Source organism: Taudactylus pleione, unplaced genomic scaffold, assembly GCF_031769625.1.
Source record: "Taudactylus pleione unplaced genomic scaffold, aTauple2 ptg000400l, whole genome shotgun sequence".
In the NCBI taxonomy this organism is placed as follows: domain Eukaryota; kingdom Metazoa; phylum Chordata; class Amphibia; order Anura; family Myobatrachidae; genus Taudactylus; species Taudactylus pleione.
The window spans coordinates 3,000,001-3,023,020 of record NW_028284802.1 but is presented as its reverse complement, the minus strand read 5'-3'; the positions used below and the strand labels follow the sequence as shown (position 1 = coordinate 3,023,020).

Here is a 23,020-nt window from a genome sequence, read left to right as displayed (position 1 = left end):
TTCCAACACATTTACATGTTCCTCTTAAACCACTCGAGTGTTGCTTTAGCAGTATGCTTCAGGTCATTGTCCTGCTGGAAGGTGAACCTCCGTCCCAGTCTCAAATCACAGGCAAACAAACAGGTTTTGCTCAAGAATATTCCTGTATTTAGCACCATCTATCTTTCCCTCGACTCGACTCAGTTTCCCAGTCCCTGCTGCTGAAAAGCATCCCCACAGCATGATGCTGCCACCACCATGTTTCACTGTGGGGATGGTGTTCTTGGGGTGATGGGATGTGTTGGGTTTGCACCAGACATAGCATTTTCCTTGGTGGCCAAAAAGTTAAATTTTAGTCTCATCTCACCAGAGCACCTTCCTCCATACATTTGGGGAGTCACCCACATGACGTTTGGCAAACTCAAATCATGTCTTCTTATTTTTATCACTAAGTAATGGCTTTTTTCTGGCCACTCTTCCATAAAGCCCAGCTCTATAGAGTGTACGGTTTATTGTGATCACATGCATAGATACACCAGTCTCTGCTGTGGAACTCTGCAGCTCCTTCAGGGTTACCTTTGGTCTCTGTGCTGCCTCTGATTAATGCCCTCCTTGCCCGGTCTGTGAGTTTTGGTGGGCGCCCCTCTCTTGGCAGGTTTGTTGTGGTACCATGTTCTTTCCATTTGATGATGATGGATTTGATGGTGGTCCGGGGGATCATCAAAGATTTGGATATTTTTTTATCACCTAACCCAGAATTGTACTTCTCAACAACTTTGTCCCTGACTTGTTTGGAGAGCTCCTTGGTCTTCATGGTGTGATGCCTATTGCTTAGTGGTGTTGCAGCCTCTGGGGCCTTTCAGAAAAGGTGTGTTTATACTGACAGATCATGTGACACTTAGATGTCACACAGGTGGACTTCATTTCACTAATTATGTGACTTCTGAAGGAATTGGTTGCACCAGAACATTTGAGGGGCTTCATAGCAAAGGGGTGATTATATATGCACATGCCAATTTTCAGAATTTTATTTGTAAAGATTTTTTATATATATTTTTCTCATTTCACTTCACCAAATTAGACTATTTTGTGCAGATCCATCACTTAAAATTCAGATTAAAAAAATAAAAAAACATGATTTTGGTACTTACCGATAAATCCCTTTCTCCGATTCCACAGGGGACACTGGAGTTCAAGACAATGGGGTATAGACGGTGGTAGAGTAGAGCCTGGCACTTTAAATAATTCAGAAGTGTGACTGGCTCCTCCCCCTCTATGCCCCATCAGCCCCAGTTTAAGAACTGAGCCCGAGAGGAGACTGAGAACAATTAGGAAAAAGAGGAGAAGGAGAGGACCACAGAACGGAACAATACTGACTGAAGGAGAACAGAGGAAACCACTGCAGGGAACACATGCAGCCACACAATCATAGAAGGAACCAACAACACTGCAGGTACGCAGCGCCGGGCGGGCGTCCAGTGTCCCCTGTGGAATCTGAGAAAGGGATTTATCGGTAAGTACCAAAATCCTGTTTTCTCCTTCATCCACTAGGGGACACTGGAGTTCAAGACAATGGGGACGTCCCAAAGCCAACCTCCCGGGTGGGAAGCGCGGAGAACTTGTAGACCCTTTGGCAAAACCGAAAACCAGGATCGCCAAGAACTGTAGGCCCAAAGGAAAGGCAAGAGCTGAGGATCAAGTGTCACAGAGCAGAGGAGACAATCAGAACCCCCTGCCAAACCACCACAGAATTCCAGAACGTATATTGTAATTCGAATGGAATAACGGCGAGCGAGAGAACACCCGCAGATGAAAGCATTAAACAGCGTAGTCGCACATAGGAAGCAGCATAATACACAGACAGCAGACCCCCAGCAGTGCTGGACAGAATACATATAGATATAGGTAGAATAACACCATCTACAGAAACAGAGCTGATCCTGTCCACAGACTCCTAACAGGAGTAAACAGGGAGGCAAAAGTCAAGACCGAACAGTCGCCCAGGACCATTCTGGAGGCCCAACAACCACAAGGTTTTAAAACCAGCGGAAGGAAGTCTCCAACAAATAGAGATCTCACTGGGTATGAGGCAGAGGCGGCTTAGAAAGGAATTGTGGTCTCAATTCGTTCAGAGGGTCAGACAGCAGTACAACCACTCTGAACAGAGTGATCAAACAGCAACTGAAAACCTGCAGTTATAAATCCCCGTACAGCCCACTGGCAGAGTGTCTGGCAGCCCATCAGTTGCCTGCCTATAGAAACATCAAAACCGCTTGGGGCGGGAACTACACTCATGTATGAGGCACTCCGGGTGGGGACTATATGGCACACTCCCTGTGCCTGCCTGAAAGAAATCCACAGCAACGACCCCAAACAACAGACAACATCCATCATGATGGAAGTGTGTAGACAGTACAAACTGCTGGCCCGAACATAGTATGAAAACAACCTGGATACCCTGCCAGTTAAAGAGCACGGATGCAACAGCCACCCAGGGAGAGCTACCAATATAGGGAAGCATCCCATACAGCAAGGCTAGAACACTAGGACAACCATAAAGGTAACCATCAGGTACCTATCAGATGAAAATATCCACAGATACTGAATAGGAATCAGGCTCCCTGCGCAGAACATAATGACTGTCACACTGTAATGTAAAGATGTGCCTTAGCCTATAGATGCTCTACAGTCCTTGATAACCCCAACAGATTTTAGTAGAATAAAGTGACAATTAATCTGGAACGCTTCACGAATTTGCGTGTCATCCTTGTACAGGGGCTATGTTGATCTTCTATGTAACGTTCCAATTTTTAGTATATGTGCTGCCAAAGCGAGCACTCTCAATGTTGGAACTACGCACCCACACGCCAGGAAAACTCTAAGGTGTAGTAGAGCCACTGATTACAAGAGCGGATGGCTGCTAGGACTGCAGCTAGGGTGCGGAAGGGAGACTTGTAATGTCGGGTTGCATGAAAAGGGAGCATCTTCCGAGGCATTAGTGAGGTACCGCTTACCTGTGAGCAACCAGAAGCCCTCTAGACGCTATTCACTGACCTTTTCCATCTCACAGCAACCCGACCAGTCAGGTAGAGAGAGTAGTTCGGTGAGCTAAGAACAAATGCTCTACAGCACGAACTTAAGTCTGGCGATGTTCTCTTCGGAAATACTGTAGAAAACTAGCAAAATGTTTGTGGAGACAAGAAGGTTGTACAACAGGACTCTATACCTGAGCTTGTTACATTAGGGATGTGTATACATATAGAGATTATATATATACCCCAATTACGGTCTGCTAGTGCATCAATACATGTTACGTATAATGGTGAAGTGCGTATTAGTTAAAAGGTGGATTTAAATAAGACCTTGTACCGGTCAAGATACACACAGAAATTTACCTATTTGATGATGGATCCCCACCACTGACCCTTGAAAGTTATAGTGATGACAACAAGAGGGATTCAAAATTGAACCGCAGGGCCAAGGATTTACTTGATACTCACCATCTGATAAAGCCAGACCTGACCCTGCCTATTCGGCGGGTGGCCCTAGGCCTTCAGGCACGGGAGCAGTAACTGCAGTCTGTTGTCATTTAAATAATTAGGTCCTGAGGATGGAATAGAACCTGGATTCTCTATGTACTGATAGGAAGTGAACCTAGGGGCCACTTTATAGCCTCATTTTATCGATATATTGACTAGACCATAATATTGAGTACTGGAATCTATACTGAGAAAGGCACCTGTACATAGACAGAGTGCATAAGGTATCCCAAGTAAAGAAGGGATATAAATATCTGTAGAGAAAACCCCAGTTAGGGTTAAAAAACAAAAAACAAAACAGGTTTTCCCAAATATTAGGAAATATTCATACAAGGAATGTGAATATATATATGTACATATACACAAACACACACCCGTCAAACATAGTTGCAAGAGAAAGCAATCTCCTTGACGGAAGAGGGAAGTTAGTACCAACATGGAAAGCTTACTTGTCAAGACTCCTGCACCAGGAGATCTTCATTCTATAATATATATATATATATATATATATATATATATATATACACACACATATACATATATATTATATATATATATATATATACACATACATACATACACACTTACATACACATATCCATATATTTATGTATCCATATCTATATCTACATCTCCTATAAGTTTGCTCCACTATATACATGTGTGGACATACAAGAAGGCCCCAGGACATGCATAGGGTCCATACTAGAAGCAATGCCTTAGGGAATTGTGACTATCACAATGTAAGCTGCAGAACATGACTGTAGTCTATAGAGCCACCATTTTATATATACAGTATATGGATATAGTAATTGTACCAAACTACCGCATCAGGAGAGTCCAGCCTCCAATCGCAGGATCCTCCTTTCTAAAACATGCTAGGTATCAGACAAAACTGATAACAGATCCTCCACTGTCTTTACGGTAAGGATCAGAAGCGATACATACATATATTTCCATAATGTATACGCGTACATACATCCAGATCAATAGGTGACAATATTATTTAATATGAGCAACAGTAAAGCCATGGAAGGATAAGCCTACAGCACCTGGTACTCCAAGGCAAAACTCCCATTCAAGTACTAACCAGGCCTGACCCTGCTTAGCTTCCGAGATCAGATGAGATCGAGCGTGTTGAGGGTGTGTGTCGTAGGCACTGAGCCAAGACCTTGGTTGAGCCCCGGACAATTCACTCCAGACATATATAAATATATATTCCAAAATAGGGCTTATGTATAAAATACAAATATATACATACGTGTGGCTTACCTCCTTGCAGGGAGACTGCTCATGTGCCGCGTGTGGCCGTCATTCTGCTACGGCGTTGGGGCCTGGATATCTTAACAGCGCGATGTCCCAGACTGGTTTAGATCCTGGGATCCTTCTGTCACTGGTGTACTCGCCTTATCAGGTGAGCCATGTGAGTTCCAGGTCAACCCGCTTTTTCAAAGTGGGAATCAAAGACAACTTCAGTGCAATGAAATATACTGCAGTATACTTGATGTATACAGGCCTTTTTGACACAGACATAGATCAATCGGCAGATCATGTGGAGGGCAAGTGACACGGACACAGCCTCTATATTAGGCTGTGGGAATGTTCCTCACTGAGCTAGTGTCAGGCCCGGACGCTCACTCTATAATAGTGGCGGTGGGTCCTGTTATATGTAGAGGTGCTGCTCTTCCATATGAGTACTAATTAAAACTTAATCAGACAGACTCCAGCAGCCATCTTGAGATAGACAATTGTTAACTAGTCATAACTATCCTCTACACAGTAACATCACAATGACGTAGGGCAGCAGTTAGGATAGTTGTGGGGCCGGCTGTTTTCAGTGCTCTCCCCTCTAACAATTCACTGTGGAATCTGACCACCATATAGGAACTACTGAGATATGTAAAGTTTTATCTGGAACTTGCCGCTGCGTAACTTGGTAAGCAGGAAGACTGCTACACTGCGCTCAGTATGCCATCAGCATAATCTATCCCAGCATTATAGTATAATAGAGACCAACTAGGTTCCATCCAGATTTGCAGCTGCCCATATATATATATATACATATATACATATATATATATATACATATACACACACATACATGCACAGGGCAGAAGACAAAACTGGGTAATAACCGACAGGCACACATATATGCATATATACATATAAATACACACATGCAGGGATGCTGCGCATATACATATAAACACAAGCATACCTTAGGAAGAGCGATACTTTAATAAATCTGCACTGTACAGCGCGTCATGATAGGCTTAGCAAATGCCCTGGAGCAGTAATGGCCGCCAGACTTAAGCCACGCCCCCGCACCGCCGGGTATAGCCCGGCGCTAACTCGCCCAGTCTGAACCGGCATATTTTTATATATATATATATATATATATAGCTCCCGCTAATGGCGGCCGTTTAGCACGCCTACCGCGGCACTACACCTCCCGTTCTTTGGGGAGGACCCGATTGCGACGGGTCAGTCAGCGCTGCACTGCCTTGGGATCAGCGGTGCAGCGTCTCCTTAACAAGAGGGAGAGAAGGATGGAGCTGTTATTAGCGCGCCTCAACAGCCACGCGGGAGTTGATAACAGCCGCTCAGTCAGTAAACAGGGCGCGCTGGAGCGGTGTCTAAATGCTCCTCTCAATGCCGTCGCCGGAGCTTCTACAATACAAGCCACGGCGCGGCTAATAGCAACACTGATTATGTGTTTCCTCCCCTCATTAAACAGGAGGGGGGGATCAGAGCTAGGCCTAAGACAGAGACCCGGACGCTGACTGCTGAGTGCCGATCCGGGTCTCGTCAGCAGCTCTGCAATGCCAGTTTTTTGGCAGAGGGAAGGAGGCTGTAATAGCCGCGCAGCGCGCGCTTCCCTGAGCCCAGCTTTTGGCCCACCACTCCAGCTGGTCAGGAGTGGTGGGATATACTTACGGGCTGCTGCGGCCGAGATGCTGGGCTTGAGGGGGCGGCAAGGAACCCGGACACATGCCGGTGTCAGCAGTGGCGGGTCCTCGCAGGATCCGATGACCCCATCTGCTGGTGCCCCCTCCTCAGGGTCACCGGACACAGGCTGCAGTAGCTGTGGCGGTGCCCTTCCCGGCGGCTCCCACGTAGCAGGCAGACTGCCACAGCAAGCAGTCTGCCTGTCCTCAATGCTTTAAAATTATATGAAAAGGCTGGAGACAGCCTGATGTGCGAACGGCTCTCTCGGGCACATTCTAAAAACTGGGGCTGATGGGGCATAGAGGGGGAGGAGCCAGTCACACTTCTGAATTATTTAAAGTGTCAGGCTCTACTCTACCACCGTCTATACCCCATTGTCTTGAACTCCAGTGTCCCCTAGTGGATGAAGGAGAAAATTACAGTTTGTAATGTAACAAAAAAGGTACAAAGCCAATGGGTGTGAATACTTTTGCAAGGCACTGTATATTGCTCTTTTATTAAGATAAAAATTAACATGTATTGCACATATCATATAATCCAATAAAAATCAATCTCCGTCTTTAAAATATAATAAGATGATGCTTAGTAAACAGCTGTCATATTCTCTATATGCATATAGAAATCAACAAAGGGCCGAACGAATAGGAATGAAGCAATGTAGCAGTCAGTAACGACATGTATATACAATCAATTAGTGGAGAAGATGGTGATATTCCCTTAGGTCGTTGGTAATAAAGGGATTCCTTAGAGTGAATAATAAATGTTATGGCTCAAGAACAATGGCACTGTCTCGATAATAATATAAGCCAGTAAAAATAAACACACTCCTAGAATGCTGGTTCCATAGAAAATACCTGTCCAAAAGGAGATGAGATCCTTTCATTCAGCAGGTTGGTTCCACATGAAGCACTCCGTGTGTAACACAAGCCGCGGCTGTAATGAAATCCTTAAATCCTGGCACTCGTGGGTAGCGACTCTAATGGCAGATCACCGCTGGTACCTAATAGTCTTTATTGTCTCCTAGTATCAGCAGGTGGAATTGTATGTTCCAACAAGGAGGAACACGAGCAGCCTCCGTTCTTACAATCAGCCCTTCACATCAGTGGGTGGTGGAGAACGGTGGTAGCCAGCCGGTGTGTTCGGCACAGACCAGCTGATCGAAGCTGTCAGCAGCAGGTCTCCTTAGCCGCCTCATGGTGATCAGCCAAAGTGGGACGATGGTAGGAAGAATAGGGTATTCCGCGGCTCACAATGCAGCAGTTGGTAACAACAGGTGTAGCAGAAGACGGAGATAGCAAATTGGAGATAGCAGCACAAATCCTTGACGCGTTTGTCCGGGTTCTATACCCCCGGTTTCCTCAGAAGGTTAGATGTGTTAATGAATCTCCCAGCACTTATATAGCAGTATTTATTCATTGAATTAAGAGAAAAGAGCTGCACCTGTTAGAAAATGGGCTTCAGGCACAAACACCATCTAATTAAGTGCTGCTGCTAGAATACAGATATTCTATGTGTTTAAAAAATAGAATGAAAAATATATATTTTGATTGTTATCCTATATAGTTTAAAAAAAGGAGACAGGAATAAAACATTAAAGCATTATGTAAACTTGAGGATCAGAAAAAATATAATTAATAACCAAATTAATATATGATTATATAGAGAATCTAGAACACCTTTTTCAAATAAATGGTTATCTAATGACACTTGTTGTTCCAAAAAAGAAATGAGGTGTGAGGTGAATCATGTGGCCAGATAAATGTCAGAACATTTATGTTATAACTGCTATAAATGTCATACAAAAATCAAACAAACTTTAGAGATGGTGTCTAATCCAATGATGACTAATAGAATTAGTAAACCAAAATTTGAAAGAGATGAAAAACTACGGATTAATGTACAATGGTATCCTACTAATGGATCTCCATATATATGGATTATGATGGAATTATAGTCAAATGAACATTGATGTAATAAACATCACAATGAAGGATCAGATAAATATTAAATAATAATAATAATAATAATAAAAGCTAATAAATAACAAATATAAATAATAATAACAATAATATTGGTAATAATGATAATAAAAAATATAGTAATTATAATAATAGATATTATTATTAATTATAATAATAATAATGAATAACAACATTAAATAACGATTCCTAACCACATATTAAAGAACAAGTTTGATCCCTGGGATCTAAAATAATATATAAACAAAAAGAAAAAAAAGGGGGGCGGGGTAGGGAATATAAAGATGGTCTCAAAAATCCATTTCAACACTTTCATTGAACTGGATTTTTGAGACCCTCTTCATATTTATGTGGTTAGGAATCCTTATTTAATATTGTTAATCATTATTATTATTTTTATTATTATTAATATCATTATTATTATTTTTATCATTATCACCAATATTGTTATTATTATTATTTATTATCTTTTATTATTATTATTATTAGATATTATTTATCTGATCCTTCTGCACATGCACATTAATCCGTAGTTTTTCATCTCTTTCAAATTTTGGATTACTAATTCTATTAGTCATCATTGGATTAGACACCATCTCTAAAGTTTATGTTTGATTTTTTGTTTGATTTTTGTATGACATTTAAAGCAATTATAACATAAATGTTCTGACATTTTATCTGGCCACATGATTCACCTCACACCTCGTTTCTTTTTTGGAATAACAAGTGTCATAAGATAACCATTTCTTTGAAAAAGGTGTTCTATATTCTCTATATAATCATATATTAATTTGGTTATTATTGATTATATTTTTTCTGATCCTCAAGTTTACATAATGCTTTAATGTTTTATTCCTGTATCCTTTTTTTAAACTATATAGGATAACGATCAAAATATATATTTTTCATTCTGTTTTTTAAACACATAGAATATCTGTATTCTAGCAGCAGCACTTAATTAAATGGTGTTTGTGCCTGAAGCCAATTTTCTAACAGGTGCAGCTCTTTTCTCTTAATTCAATGAATGAATACTGCTATATAAGGACTAGGAGACTCACTAACACATCTAACCTTCTGAGGAAACCGGGGGTATAGAACCCGGACAAACGCGTCAAGGATTTGTGCTGCTATCTCCAATTTGCTATCTCCGTCTCCTGCTACACCTGTTGTTACCAACTGCTGCATTGTGAGCCGCGGAATACCCTATTCTTCCTACCATCGTCCCACTTTGGCTGATCACCAGGAGGCGGCTAAGGAGACCTGCTGCTGACAGCTTCGATCAGCGGGTCTGTGCCGAACACACCGGCCGGCTACCACCGTTCTCCACCACTCACTGATGTGAAGGGCTGATTGTAAGAACGGAGGCTGCTCGTGTTCCTCCTTGTTGGAACATACAATTCCACCTGCTGATACTAGGAGACAATAAAGACTATTAGGTACCAGCGGTGATCTGCCATTAGAGTCGCTACCCACGAGTGCCAGGATTTAAGGATTTCATTACAAACGCGGCTTGTGTTACACACGGAGTGCTTCATTTGGAACCAACCTGCTGAATGAAAGGATCTCATCTCCTTTTGGACAGGTATTTTCTATGGAACCAGCATTCTAGGAGTGTTTTTATTTTTATTGGCTTATACCAGTATTATTATCGAGACAGTGCCATTGTTCTTGAGCCATAACATTTATTATTCACTATAAGGAATCCCTTTATTACCAACGGACCTAAGAAAATGTCACCATCTTCTCCACTAATTGACATGTCGTTACTGACAGCTACATTGCTTCATTCCTATTAGTTGGGCCCTTTGTTGATTTCTATATGCATATAGAGAATATGACAGATGTTTACTAAGCATCATCTTATTATATTTTAAAGACGGAGATTGATTTTTATTGGATTATATGTTTATGATATGTGCAATACATGTTCATTTTTATCTTAATAAAAGAACAATATAGACTCATCAACTGTTGCAGTTTGAGCGCTTCACTTTACATATTGTTTCTCTTTTGGATTGTGGAGTACAGAACCCTCTAGTGAGCTGCCACAGATACAGCTGATATTGGGAGTACCTTACAGCGCACCTTGTGTGATTTTCCATCTTTAGTCTCTGTATAGGAGCCACAATACAGGCTATAGACTCTTTAGTCTCTATATAGGAGCCACAATACAGGCTATAGACTCTCCTTACTCGTGTTAGTATATCCCACATTATAAGAGAACACAATTAGGGGGGGGGGTCTTATATTAACGATAGTGCGGTCTTTAGTTTGTATCCAGCTAATGACTCTACAAACCTATTTCTCCCATCTGATATTCTCCCTAATGTCTCTGCATCTAGGAGACGGGCACTTCCATGTCCGAGCTTAATGATGCTCCATATCAAGTACCACAAGGTAGATCAAGTGGTGAGACCCTCAGCCACATAGTCACAGAGTGCTGTGCGGTTACCTGAGTCGTCGTCGTCATCATCATCATGAACGTTGACGTCATCATCATCATCATCAGTGTTGTCATCATTATCAGCGTTGTCGTCGTCATCCTCACCATTATCATTGGCGCCACCATAATAAGGATCATCACCATCCTCCTCCTCGGGCACCGGTTCTGTATTCTCTCTGTGTTCATCGGGTTTCAGCTCAGGCTCCACATACACACAGTCTGCAGACAACACGTCACAGTATTCAGATGTCTCACTGTTCATCATTAAACACTTCCACCCAATAGAGGCACTTTATTACTGTATATGTGTAGCCAGGCTTCTGAGAATTCCACTGTTTTATCTTTATAGAATGGTTTCTGCACCCAGCATGTAACTGCCCATGAACCGCCCGATGCACCAGTATAACCACAAGGACCATGTCACACCACAGCCGGCAGCTGGCAGAGCGGATTTGCTGAAACCCAGCCTGTGACACGTAGACATAATGATCCGACAAAGGCAGAGGTCCGGGGACAGCGCCCACCTAACAGTGTTATGTCATGGTGTAAGTGGTCAGAGCGCCATGACTGTGCTGTATAGATAATGCAAAGGAACCTCACACATTGTAAACAAGTCTTAAAGTGCCTCTGACATGTATACACAGTGGTGACAGACATACAGCACTGCAGAGCCGGTAATGGTCAGCTGTGGGCTTTGGTTATTAGGTGATTACTATGGTTATCCGGCGATTACTATGGTTACTAGGGGATTACTATGGGTATTAAGTGATTATACCTATTTTTGAAAGATAGGCGATTACTATGATTATTAGGCGATTAGTATGGGTATTAGGTGATTACAATGGGTATTAGAAGATTATAGCTATTTTGGAAAGTAGCGCACAGTGCACCTTAGTTAACAGTTACTTAGATGCTGAATACGGAACGGCAGTGAGATGAGCCCTAACTGGCTGGTCCGGGAACCAGGTAAGTGCTGGGTGTCCGTTCTCTATCTCACGTTACTACTAACCTGAGGAATCGTCATCCTCGTACAGCTCCGGATTCCGCACATTCAGCTCTGTTCTAGGTTCAACCAGTGAATGAACTTCAGGCTCTACATAGACACAGTCTGCATACATAGGAAACACTTCACATTAATCATGTAACATGACATCATCAGTCTTATCTAATGCATCATCATTTGCTCTTCAGCAACTTCTGTAAATGTCCATGAGCCAGAGACTGAGAGTTTGTATTTGGCAATAAGTAATGAGCTGCCATGTGAGTGACAGCTACTTCCCGGACTGCCAGCAGGTGATGATCACATGACTACGCCCTCCCACCTCCCCTAAAGGTGATCTAAATTGTACTAACCTGATTGGTCATCCTCCTCTAGTTGTAATTGGCCTCCTTCCTCCTCGCTGTCAGAATCAATTTCCAAGTATACACAGTCTATAGTTACACAAAGACAGAAACCAGATTAGTCTATATATACAACTACATACATATTTGTACTCTGTCACTGTATATTATAATATACATATATATCCAGCTATCAATATCTATCTGCTTATCTAACAATATCTATTATATATTACTTGCTACTAACCTGAGGAGTCGTCGTCATATAGAACTTGCTGCAGCTTTGATACCATCTCTGGCCTGATAATGATGCAGGCTGGGAATGTGAAAAGAGATAGATAAGCAGACAGACAGCCACCACTGGTGCAAAGTATCTACAGATCTTACTGATATCATGGAGCCACCAGCAAATGTTCTGTAACACAAATACCCATCAGCAGGTGAATGGAGCTGTAGCAAAACAGGTCACTCGCAGAGGTGATGTTACAGGGAAGCAATGACGATGTTACTTTTTTGGCGTTGAATGAATACAGGATGCCAGCGCTCAAGAATCCGGCGCAGAATCCCGTCACCGGCATCCTCACAGGCTTAGGACACCGACACCTGTCGGTCGGTATTCTAACACTCCCCCTTCCCGCAGCCTAAACCTAACCTTTCTCCCCCACCCCCACAGCTTAACCCTCCTCCTTGTGCCTAACCCCTAACCGTCCCTCTGAACCCTTTACCCTCGGGATCCCGGAGGTCAGGATGCCGGCACCAGTATTCTGCCAAGTGTCGGGATTCCGGTGCCGGCATTCTGAATTGCCAGAATCCCAGTGGTCGGTATTATAACCGCATCCCATTTTGTTTGCCTATTTAGGACTACAGATAACATCTGGAATGACAACACTGTCCGTCCATTGGGCTCTGTAGTGTGTGACGGTTCTACAATAACCAGGAAGAAGGATGGTGATAAATGTTCCACGTGAAATGACCCTGAGAGCAAAATCTTTAAGGCCACTAGAATTGTAAAGTCAGTATCCATTAGTGGCACTAGCTATGTTCTTAATAATTCTAGCGACTAGCCCTTATTAGTCTGCTAGTAAAGGGACACGGGTCACCTCATACTGCCCACTGCTCACCCCGCTCTCTGTCTGGTTCTATATAGCAGCCACCCATCAATCTTGCAAATGGAATCAATAAGATCTCCACCACCAGATCACAACATAAAATCATAGTGGGTACTAAATATAAATGTTCATTGGACCGTATAGGTCTGTGAAAGTACATATGAACTGAAATAAGGTAAGAGTCACTGCCTGCCAGACATGAGACACAGAACAGCATATCACATATCGTCTCCGGACGCAGATGGCACACGGGTCCGGCTTCCTACCTGGGCACACATCCAGTATCTGTTACTGAAGATGTCTGACCCGGGCTCCATCTGATATGTGATAGGATACTGGAGATCTCCTGAATTCCATTTGCAAGATTGATGGGTGGCTGCTATAAAGAACCGGCTACGGGCCTGATTGGCAGGTGGTTTATGTCAGCATTCATTTCAGAAGGGCTGTATTGCTTGCACACCTTCAGTATATGCACCTACCCATAAGCGCTTTTATCCTGCTGGGGTCACATTTCTTTGTGTGGACATCATCTCTCTTCACACTCCAGCCCGATTTTCTCCAAAAACGAACGCCGCCTCTCCTACCAACTGATTACTTCCTCCCACTCCAAGACTTTGCCTGTGCTGCTCCCTACCACTGGAACTCTCTCCCTACCTCATCCTCTCTACAAAGCTTCAAATGGGTTCGCGAGACCTAGTTTTTTATGAAAGCCTTCCAGTTCTCATCCTAACCCACTTCCCCAAGCTCCTCGCTCGCCATCTCTCCTGTGTGTCACCCTTGTCTGTCTGTCACTCCCCTTTAGATTGTAAGCTCTCACGAGCAGGACCCTCTTCACTTGATGTGCTTTTCCTGCCACCACTTATATCATCAACTCCTCCCCACTGCCTACAACAGCACCAATCCTTGTATCCAGCCGGCGCTGCTTATTTGGGCACTATGACTGCTGATGCAGTGTTCTAAAAGTGCAGTGGGGCATATATCCAGTGCGTGCCGAAGTGGCGTGGTCAATCAAAAGGAACGTGGACCTTGAGACACACACCCTTATCATCACTGTAGGGGGCATGCCCAGCACTCACAGAGATGCTGGGCTGCCTCCAAGCTCTCCCCGCAGTGTGAAAAGATGCCATGTGCATTCACTCAGTGGTCATTGTTTTACCGCAACTCCCCCCCTCCCTTGCGCGCAAGACACTTGGGCCTGCGGATTGGGACGGCACCCAGTAGGCTGTTTAAGCAGGGAAAGAAAAAAATTTTAATCTGGCGCCGCACCTCTTTAGTGATATATATATATATTTAACAGCTGCCCGGAAAACCAGGGCGGGGAATATACCAGCCTGCACACAACTAAAACAGAGAAAGGTGTTCCGAGGCGCTGTCAGATTGATACATTTACTCAGATAACAGGGTTTTGGTACTTACCGATAAATCCCTTTCTCCGATTCCACAGGGGACACTGGAGTTCAAGACAGTGGGGTATAGACGGTGGTAAAGCAGAGCCTGGCACTTTAAATAATTCTGAAGTGTGACTGGCTCCTCCCCCTCTATGCCCCATCAGCCCCAGTTTAAGAACTGAGCCCGAGAGGAGACGGTAGACAATAGGAAAATGAGGAGAAGGAGAAGACCACAGAACGGAACAATACCGACTAAAGAAGAACAGAGGAACCCTCTGCAGGGAACACATGCAGTCACACAACTAGATAAGGACCCAACAAAACGGCAGGAACGCAGCGCTGGGCGGGCGTCCAGTGTCCCCTGTGGAATCGGAGAAAGGGATTTATCGGTAAGTACCAAAATCCTGTTTTCTCCTTCATCCACTAGGGGACACTGGAGTTCAAGACAGTGGGGACGTCCCAAAGCCAACCTCCCGGGTGGGAAGCGCGGAGTACTTGCCGACCTCCCGGCCAACCGAAACAGGGACAGCCCAAGACTGGAGGCATGTCGTAGAGCCAGGAGACAATCAGAGCTCCTTGCTGAACAGTCACAGACATTCCACAACTTACAGCGTAAATTCAATGGAATACGGCTAGAGAGAGTACCCGCAGATGAAAAGCATCAGAACACCGTAAGCTCAGCCAAAAACAGACCAAGCAAGACCGTTGGGAGCAGAAAACCCCAACTAGAATCCATAGAATGGCAGTAACATGAGAACAAAACTCGAGAAAACCGTATTAGCGACAACTACAGGAAGCTGCAACAGTCTCAGACAGCAGAATCCCAGCACTGCGGGACATCATATAGATAAAAGTATAATGAGACCAATATACAGAGACAGAGCTGGACCTGTCCACAGACTCCTAACAAAGCAAACAAGGAGGCAAGAATCACGACCTAACAGTCGCCCTGAACCATTCTCGAGGTCCAACTACTAAAGGGTTGGTAACCAGTGGAAGGTTTAAACCATAGAAGTTGTCAACGAGTGGAGATCCCACTGGCATGAGGCAGAGGCGGATACGAGAGGATTGAGACTACAATTCCTTCCAGTGGGTCAGACGGCAGTACCACCCATCCTGTCAAACAGCAGACAACTTCCTTCATGATGGTAGAGTGTAATCAGTACCAACAACTGGCCTGAACATAGTATGAAAACACCCAGGATACCCTTAGCAGAAAAAGAGCACGGATGCCACCTCCACCCAGGGAGAGCTACCAATATAGGGAAGTATCCCATCCGCAAGGCTAAAGCACTAGGACAACTATGAAGGTACCATTCAGGTACCTGTCAGTGTGCTGAATTATCAACAGATACTGAACAGGAAACAAACCAGGCCCCCTGTATGGAACATAGAGACTGTCACACTTTATAGTAAAGATGTGCATTAGCCCATAGATGTACTTCAGTCCATAACCCCAACAGATTCCAGTAGAATAGGGTCACAAATCTCAATGTTGCAATTATGCACCCACACACCAGGAAAGCTCTAAAGTGTACAGCCAACTGATTTAAAAGAGCGGAAGGCTGCTAGGACAGCAACTAGGGTGCATAAGAGAGAACAACAGCTATGTCAGGATGCATGAAAAAGAAAGCATCTGCCGAGGCATTAGTGGGGTAAGCCCGCTTACCTGTGAGCGACCAGAAGCCCTCTGGACGCTATGTAGGATGTCACTGACCTTATTCATCTCACAGCAAACCACCACGTCAGGTACAGAGAGTAGCCTCAGTGGGCAAAGATCAATGCTCTACAGCACGGACTTCAGTCTGAAGATGCTGCAGAAGAAAATACTGTAGAAACTAGCAAATTGTTAATGGAGACAAGAAGGTCGTACAACAGGACGCTATACCTGAGCCTGTTCCATTAGGGATATGTGTCCATATAGAGATTACACATACCCCAAAAACGGTCTGCTAGTGTACCCTTACATTAAAACTTATAATGGTGAAGTGTGTATTACGCCCACAATCTGATACAACCCAGGCCAGACCCTGCCTATATCGACGGGTGGCCCTAGGCCTCATGTAAATTAACTAAATAAGCCATGAGGATGGAATAGATCCTGGATTCTCTATGTACTGATAGGAAATGTACCCAAGGGACCTACAGATACCTATTGTAGTGAGATATGCGACAAGACAATAATATAAGGTACCAGAATCGATACCGAGAAAGGTACCTGTACATAGACATAGAATGCGTTAATTATCCCAAGTAAAGAAGAGATATCCGTAGTGATAACGCCAGTCAGGGGCAAAAACAGATTTCTCCAATTATTAGGAAAATTCATACAAGGAACGGGAATATATCAGTATATATACACATTCACACATATAAACATAGCTGCATGAAAAGGCAAACTCTCTGAAAGGAAGAGTTAGTACCGACATAGTAAGTCACTTGTCAAACTCCTGCACCAGGAGATCCGCACGCTACATTACATATATATATACACATATACACACATACACATATCCCGCACCAGGAGATCAGCATGCTATATCTATATATACACACATTGCATTCCTAGTGTCTTACAAGTTTGTTACTAAGTGCGCCCTAGAGTGTAGTTGTAATTAATAGGTCCCCTGAAGTGGACACTGTAGATATAGACTGATGGAAACAGGACTATAACCCGAGGCGGGTGTAAGTACATATCCTTATATACATGTGTGGACATACAGGAAGGCCCCAGGACATGTATAGAGTCCATACTAAAAGCAATGCCGTAGGAGTCTCTGACTATCCTATGTAAGCTGCAGAACATGTCTCTAATCTATAGAGCCACCATATAATATGTATGGATATAAGCGACAGCTTCTGGTAAACCCTGGCAGCTTTCCAGACGTGGAATAAGATGTATCTTAATGAATGTGGAAGTATAGGAATACCTACACATATCCATAATTATATACATAATATACACACACCACCCAATCCCTAGGGAGAGATGGTGTAAAGCGGAGTTATAGAACAAACTACCAGATCAGGAGAGTCCAGCCTCCCATCGCAGCATCCTCTTTAAATATACTAGGTATCAGACATAAAACTGATAAGAACATATCCTACCCCTGCTTTAATGGTAAGGATAAGAAGCAATATATATATATATATATATATATATATATATATATATATATATATAATATATAATATATACACACACACATACATCTGTATATACACACACACATATATATATACATAACACATACATAAATCCCTACATGCCTACGCGTACCTACATACAAGATTAGTAGGTGGCGATATAATTTGAAAAATATAACACGGGCAATAGTTAGAAGGAACTGAGCCCCAGGTCTAAACGGAGGGTTAGTACAAAATACAAGTATATACATACATGTGGCTTACCTCCACACAGGGAGACTACTCATGTGCCGCGCGTGGACGTCATTCTGCTACGGTGTTGGGGCAGGAAATGTTAGCAACGTACTATCCCAGACTGATTGCGATCCTGGGACTCTTCCGTTACCGGTGTACTCGCTTTATCAGGTGTGCCCTTCTGGCTCCAGATGATGGAAATCAAAAGATGACCTCAGTGATGTGAGACAGCAATGCCAACCACTACAACGGCCATACGTTACTTCTTGTGTGTGCAGCCCAGCAGCTGCCGGGCATCAAAAAATTACATGAAACTCATGATTGTTCCTCTCCACGGAAATCTTAAGTAAAAGGCGAAAGATTTATTCGATCTGAAGAGAAACCACAGTATAAGGGAATAAATAAGATATAAATCCCTATAGATGCACAGATGCATACCTTCTAAGGTAAGCACCGAAGGCTGTTGAGATTTAACATATGTGCAGCCACATATGTGCATGAGAAGAGTACGGCTCATTCTTAAGGCGAGCCAATGTGAGGCATAAGCCTGGGGATGGGACGCACCCTTGTGCTAACCTTGGGTTAAAGATATGCAATAACCGTCATTTCTGGCAGCAGCCAGAACAGTGGCCCCAACTATTTAGGCAGAGTGATCTCTGGCAGCTATAGATGCAAGAAACACACTGCATTATTCTGTTACACATCAAGCATATTTGCCCCAGATGTTCAATGTAATAAGCCTGTCGCACCTGGAATACCCAGGCGGTCTCCCATCCAAGTACTAACCAGGCCTGGCGCTGCTTAGCGTCCAAGATCAGACGAGATCGGGCGTGTGGCCGTAGGCGCTGATAGATATGTGGTGGGCAAAGTGGCATGGACACAACCTCTATATTAGGCTGTGGCATGTTCCTCCCCGTGCTTCAGGGTGCCTGGGACCCGGACACTCACTCTATAATAGTGGCGGCGGGTCCTTTTTTTTTTTTTTTTATTATATAATATTAAACCAGTACACTGCCCAGTTCCGTAGGGGAACTACTTGCAATATAACCGAGATGAGGCAGAGCCAGATCTCTATAAGGACTGCAGGTTAAAGTACAAACTCCACAGTTGTGCCGTTAAACCTAATAAGATCAGGTGCTGTAGGCTTAAGGAAAGAAAAAAACGGTAGAGGCCATATGCAAGCACAGGGAGAACATACAAACTCCAAACAGCTAGGGCGTACTGGGAATAAAACCCACAACCCTGTTAAGGGTTGCACCCCCCACACAACTCCAGAGTGAGGATGCAGGTGATGCTGGCAATAAGCCCCGGCTCCTTTTAAGGCAGGTGCATATGCTAATAATACTCCTGGAGTATGGCGGCATCTGTGCACGCCAGCATGAAGTAGACTCTGCCCCTACTATAATAAGCGGGCGGGGCGCAAACAATGTATAGCAGGCATAAAGCGAGTGGTGGAGCGGGAATGAAATAGACAGCGCCGGTGCAATCTTCATACAAGCAGCGGCGCCGCAACCCGCAGCCGAGAGCGCTGTGAATAACAGCCTCGCTCCCTGGCGGCTGTGTGCAGAAGCCAGCGCTTCTACAAGCACCAGCGCGGCAGGGAACAGCCGCGCTGAGTAGCTCCCTAAGCCCCGCCAATTGGTGCTATGTAGACTCCCTTATGGGAGTAGCGGGGCGCGGCAGGCTCCCTCCTCGTGGGGATAGAGCAGAGGGAAGATTCGGCTCTCGTGAGAGCAGCAAACAGAGCGCTGTCAGGCTCTATAAAGTAAGACAGCGCTCATCGTGCAGGGATCAGGCATGCTGCTAGGCAGCAACATTACAGACTGTCTGAACAGTCTCCCTGTACTGGTATCCGCGCTCTATGCGCGGTAGCTCCGCCCCTTGTAATAACGCTAGCGGCGTTACAGGATTCCAGGAGGGGATATACTACAGTATATGCCACATGAGCCTGGGAGGGGGCGGAGGGGCCGCAGATTAAACTCTGTTTCCCATAAGGGGAACAGAGCTATACTTACCACTGCTGGCATCAGGGCTGCGGCTAGGCATTCGGAAGCACGGACACAGCCTCTATATTAAGCTGTGGCGTGTCCTCCCTGAGCTACTGCCAGGGTGCCTGGGACTCCGACACGCACTCTTTTTTTAGTGGTGGTGGGTCACCTGATGCCTCCATGTAGCAGGCTGACAGACGCAGTACTCTGTCAGCCTGTCCTCAATGCTTTGTGAAAGCTAGAAATTAAAATAAAGGAAAATAAAAGAAAAAATACTAAGAGTGGGCTGGAGCTCAGCCCTATGTGACCGGCTCTCTCGGGCACATTCTAAAAACTGGGGCTGATGGGGCATAGAGGGGGAGGAGCCAGTCACACTTCAGAATTATTTAAAGTGCCAGGCTCTGCTCTTCCACAGTCTATACCCCACTGTCTTGAACTCCAGTGTCCCCTAGTGGATGAAGGAGAAATTAAAATAATACATACACATATATAAAATACAATAAATCCAATATGGCAAAACCTATGACCATAACCCCCCAGGAGTCTCTGGGTCCGGAAGAAAGACAGATATCTATGGCCCCAAATTGGGACAGGTTTCTAGTTGTTAATTTGATTCCAAAAACTTAATACAAATACAGTAACACAGTTAAAAGTTTGTATCCACCAGTGCAGACATGTATCCAATCATAGAATCAGGTTTTCTTTATTCCAAACTGCAACATGTTAACATGGAGATGTTTCTTTCTGTCACTTTGCAAATAAAGGCATAAATTGCTGGTGGATATATTGATTTCGCTAATAAATAGTATAAGGTGTCAGTCGCCCACCAAAGATTGTAAACTTATGTACATAAGCAGGTACTTATTTATGTGGCTCGTATGCAATTTTGTAAATCACCGACAAGTCATTAAACTTCACAGATAGCGTCTCTGTATATTATTGCTTCCCAGCGCGGGCCGGTGTAGTGCTGCACTGTCTGTATAGATTGGTAAGCAGACAAGTCTATTGCTGGTTTGTGTCTCACAGTCTCTGCCTCTCCAGACTGGCGGTTCACGTGGTATACGGCCAGGGGGAATGATGTCAATAGTGACCGGTCAATCGTCTCAACAGGACGTCTCTACGCGTTTCTCCGCCTTAAGAAAAAGTCAGCAGCTTTCTCAGTTTAAGCAGGGCGCCTCCATAAGGACAGGAGCATTTTAGCTCTATAAAATCAGGCAGGGTGCGGTGCAGCTCCCCGCTGAAACAGCCTCGGGGGAACGCTAGTTGCAGCAATGATTATAAACCTTGTCCATGTCCTGCAATGTTCTGTGCTGTAAGTCACTTGTTTTGTTCATGCTATTTCTGTACTTTGTTAGGCACTGCGGATCCCTTGTGGCTCCATATAAATAAAGAATAATAGTAATAACCTCACAGTATTGCACTATTATTTTCTATTTTCCTTATTTGTTTGGAGCCACTGAGACATCAGATAAGGAGTAACGTAGGCTGGACTTTGACACCTTCCCCGACCATATTTTGGGACATTCTGTAGCGCTGACTTCTATACACCCTTTTGTGTTTGTAGGACCTGACGAGGCAGTGACGCACTCGCATGATGGTGACGCTGCAGGGAAATGAGCTGAAGGGTTGTAGTGAGCCCCCTTTCCGCAGCCACCATGTTAGAGCGCAGTAACATATACAGATTCGCGCAGGACTCTGTTCAAACCCAATGTGATCTGCAGCATGACGCAGTACATGGGACTGACCGTAGATAGAGGACCCGCTCACCGACATAAACAGAAATAAATTATACATAGATACAACAGTGGCTGTAATTGAAAATCAGACCCTTAGGGATGACAATAAGGTGTTTTGCTGGTTAATATTATCCTTACTGCTGCCTTCCGGTATTGACGTTTGAGCAGACATCTCATGTCACCCCTAAAGGACAGATCTCTAAGTGACCTTCCCTGACACTGACCTGTGGTGATCTCCTCTTCCTCGCATTGGTCCTGGTCCCGCACACAGGGCTCCTTTCCTCGCTCTATCTGTGATATTACCTCTGGCTTCATAGGGACACTGCCTATAATACAGTACAGATATTAATGATAAGACAACACATTTCTCATTATGACTGAGATCAGGTCCGGTGATACAATCACTATTATTTTTCTGCAGAAAGACCATTCAAACTTATATCTATAAACGTGTGTACAAGGTTCTGTTATTATGGTGTGATCGCTTACACATAGCTCCCAGCATTTCTGCATCAAACAGCAGAAAATAAGCCCCACCCCTGATCCACCCACACACGCCCAATTGTGTGGAACTCCACCCCTTTCAAGGTCCGCACATCGGGGCAGTTGGGAGAGCTGCTTACACACAACAGAAAGCACAATAAATTAGCATTATTACAATTACCAATAGGTTTTAACTTCAAGTTGACATCCGTCAAGGGCTCAGGATCTTGTCCTCTCCACCTACAAGTAACTTCCAATGATCCAATGTTACATAAATGGTCCCAGGTGTTGTCCCCCCCCTCTTGCCCCTGGCTGCAGACATCTGCTTTTCCAGGAATAGAGGGCATCGTCTCCATGCTGCCCCGTTCTGGTATTGTGTGTAGTGGGAGCCATTGGCGGGGAGGGCGCAGCTACAGTGCGTGCCCTGGCTCACTCTGCGCATGTCAGATAATCAAATAGATTACTCCTATGATAGTGAGTATATAATGCTCACACAGCTGAAGTACATAGGAAGCAGTGCTGCTTAGCTCATCACTGGTGTTACAGGCACACCCTTGTGTATACTGACAAACCTCCTGAGAGTGGATGGTAGGTCAGCACTTCGTAGTACATTGGGCAGGACCATCCAGGCACTCATGGGAAGAAGGCATTTTAAGATGTGCAACTAATAGACTTTGCAACTGAGCTCTCCCCTCTACGTGTTAT

At 44.2% G+C, this 23,020-nt stretch overlaps 1 protein-coding gene and 2 non-coding genes across 4 annotated transcripts in view; all 3 read right to left on the bottom strand.

Moving 5' to 3' along the window:
* Window positions 1-23,020, bottom strand: part of LOC148506519 (uncharacterized) — a 42,666-nt gene that overhangs the window by 11,783 nt on the left and 7,863 nt on the right. For both annotated transcript variants that reach the window (XM_088446534.1, XM_088446535.1), the window contains 5 exons: window positions 22,057-22,158; window positions 12,478-12,546; window positions 12,243-12,320; window positions 11,899-11,997; window positions 10,899-11,108 (listed from right to left, as the gene is read on the bottom strand). In XM_088446534.1, coding sequence (XP_088302660.1) covers window positions 10,899-11,108; window positions 11,899-11,997; window positions 12,243-12,320; window positions 12,478-12,546; window positions 22,057-22,158 — 558 coding nt within the window. The remainder of the gene's footprint in view (window positions 1-10,898; window positions 11,109-11,898; window positions 11,998-12,242; window positions 12,321-12,477; window positions 12,547-22,056; window positions 22,159-23,020) is intronic.
* Window positions 2,710-2,817, bottom strand: LOC148506521 (U6 spliceosomal RNA). The gene has a single exon (XR_015869786.1). It is a non-coding gene; the product is annotated as a U6 spliceosomal RNA (small nuclear RNA).
* On the bottom strand, window positions 18,385-18,499 carry LOC148506520 (U5 spliceosomal RNA). Its single transcript, XR_015869785.1, has one exon. It is a non-coding gene; the product is annotated as a U5 spliceosomal RNA (small nuclear RNA).